We start from the raw sequence: 2,484 nt of genomic DNA, 5'->3' as shown, positions 1-2,484 counted from the left end.
GATCTAGAGCGCGACAGGACACCTAATAATTAAACTACCCCCATAATGCCAGGATTTTCATAATAAAAAATGTCTACAGTTATACTAGAAAAATAATTATGAGGTCAGCAGGGGTGTTAATGGTTATAGTAGAACATGCAGTCTCAAGAAATTTTTACAATATCACTAGACTAAACTTTTAACTTTTGTTAATAACAGGTCTCAATACTTGTATATATATTTATTAAATCAAAATTTGATCTCTATATACAATGTAATTTTTTGATGAAGGGGTATCGCTTGACACTCCTTGATCAAGGGCGGATCCATTCCTGCTAAACAACACAGATTGAACGGACCAATAATAAAACTTGATTTTTTACATTACTACATAAATATTATTTTCTAATAATGTATTTTATACTCGGATGAATTATTGATATTTCTCTACTATTATAGAAATATTTACTAGCTAGGCTGGCTGACTGACTTGACTGGTCGACTACCAAAAACAGGACAAGAATTTTATATCTATCTAGTGGTGGTTACTGGTTAGTGGAAAAATAGTGATGGTGACCGGTGCGTCATCAGGAATCGGGCTAGAGTTCTGTTTCGACTTGGCCAAAGCCGGTTGTAGCATCATTGCTGCTGCTCGTCGTGTTGACAGACTGAAATCTCTATGCGATGAGATTAATTCAAAAGGCCACGGACGTGCATTTGCCCTCGAACTTGACGTTGCTGCTGATGGTGCTACAATTGAGTCCGCTGTACAAATAGCTTGGGATGCCTTTGGGCATATCGATGTCTTGATTAACAACGCTGGCATTAGAGGTACTTGATCAGTATTTATAAATTACTAGTAACTGTGTCACGTAAAATGAGAAAAAACGAATTAATTTATAGGTAGTGTGAGCTCTTCATTGGAATTAACGGAGGAGGAGTGGGAGCATACTTTTAACACAAATCTAAAAGGAACATGGTTGGTGTCAAAATGTGTTTGTAGACGAATGCGCGATGCTAAACAGAGTGGAGGATCTGTTATTAATATATCTTCAGCTGCTGCTCTGAATCGGGTAGTATACAAAGGGAGTCTTGCTTACGCTTCTTCAAAGATGGCTCTTGACATGATCACTAAAGTAGGGAGCCTCTACTTAAAATTATACTTCGCAAATGGAATAAAAATATTTTTTATTCATATAATTTAGGTGAAACTATCTTATTAAACATACATCCTTACTCTATATACTATATATTAATTCTACCTATGCTTTCAAATAATTATGTATATTATCACTAATTAAGAGTTTTCTATCATATATTGGGAAAAATATACTTAAATTCATGTATGTTTGCTATCAGATACACTAAAAAATAGATGGAGAGAGAAGCGAGTGAGATCGTCATGTATCCCAGATACATGTGAATCACACCAAACATGTATTTGGTGTGATATTCCAGATACATAGGAGAGTGGCGAGTGAAATTTTGTTATGTATCCCCGATACATGCAAATCAATTTGAATACAATGTATCTAAAATAAATGCCACCTATTTTTTACCACATGTATCTCAAGATATATATATTTGGATGCACCGAAATTTGATTAGATCCGTAATATTACAAACTAGAGTGTATCTATGTAATTAACTTCTAAACTAATGGAAATTCTATAAGTCTCCCTATAATCTAATGATGAATTGCAGATAATGGCTATTGAGTTGGGAGTAGATAAGATCAGAGTGAACTCAATAACTCCAGGATTTTTCAAGTCTGAGATAACAGAGGGGCTTTTTAAACTCAAAGGGTTCCCTAAGTTCCTTTTGAAGATTGTTCCTCTGAGATTTATTGGAACGACAGATCTGGGTTTAACATCACTGGTTCGATACCTAATCCATGATTCTTCCAAATATGTAACGGGAAATGTTTTCATTGTCGATGGTGGATCAACCATAGTAGGTGTTCCCATCTTCTCATCCTTGTAGAATTTGATGAACAAGACATCCAGTTCAAATTATAGATTCACACCTACTATTTATTGTAATTTTAATATATAAATTTATGTTTCACATCAAAATGCTGAATTCAAATGAATCTGCAACGAAATAATATAATTTGTCCGACTACATCTATAGAAGCGAGAATCTAGTATTTATTATCTTCAATGGATCATCCTTGAATTATGATGTATCTTTTATACTGTATTATTTTGTGGACAAAGTCATGATGACAAAAATAACTTTTAGTGGCAATAAATATGCATATTAACAAAGAAATGTTAAAAATCTTTACCAACATTAGTCAATTGTTATTAGATTCTATGTCACTATAAGCTTCAATAGCATTTACAAAGAGTGCTAAAATGAAATTATCACTAGTAATTGTCTCTAAAATGTATATATATTTAGCAGCAATTAAGTTATTACCGTTAATTAATTATTGCTAAAGATCATTTTTTATTTAATGAGTTTAGATAAATATACTCCCTCCGTTTCACAAAGAATGAC

The 2,484-nt window shown here is 33.0% G+C and overlaps 1 protein-coding gene across 1 annotated transcript; it reads left to right on the top strand.

The window, feature by feature from the left end:
* Positions 1–464: 464 nt before the first annotated feature.
* LOC102586603 (3-oxoacyl-[acyl-carrier-protein] reductase FabG-like) lies at positions 465–2,021 on the top strand. Its single transcript, XM_006367887.2, has 3 exons — positions 465–810; positions 883–1,115; positions 1,684–2,021. Exons 1-3 carry the CDS (start codon positions 549–551, stop codon positions 1,960–1,962), a joined length of 774 nt encoding a protein of 257 aa, XP_006367949.2. The 5' UTR covers positions 465–548; the 3' UTR covers positions 1,963–2,021.
* The last annotated feature ends 463 nt before the right edge of the window (positions 2,022–2,484 follow it).

This window comes from Solanum tuberosum, unplaced genomic scaffold (assembly GCF_000226075.1).
Source record: "Solanum tuberosum cultivar DM 1-3 516 R44 unplaced genomic scaffold, SolTub_3.0 scf01006, whole genome shotgun sequence".
NCBI classification, from domain to species: Eukaryota; Viridiplantae; Streptophyta; class Magnoliopsida; order Solanales; family Solanaceae; genus Solanum; species Solanum tuberosum.
The sequence above is the reverse complement of the archived record's forward strand: the minus strand, read 5'-3'. Positions and strand labels throughout refer to the sequence as shown.

Coding starts and splice junctions, on each gene's coding strand:
- LOC102586603 (XM_006367887.2), top strand. CDS start 549: ATGGTGACCGGTGCGTCATCAGGAATCGGGCTAGAGTTCTGTTTCGAC. Junction 811..882: donor TAACAACGCTGGCATTAGAG/GTACTTGATCAG, acceptor ATTAATTTATAG/GTAGTGTGAGCTCTTCATTG. Junction 1,116..1,683: donor CTCTTGACATGATCACTAAA/GTAGGGAGCCTC, acceptor GATGAATTGCAG/ATAATGGCTATTGAGTTGGG.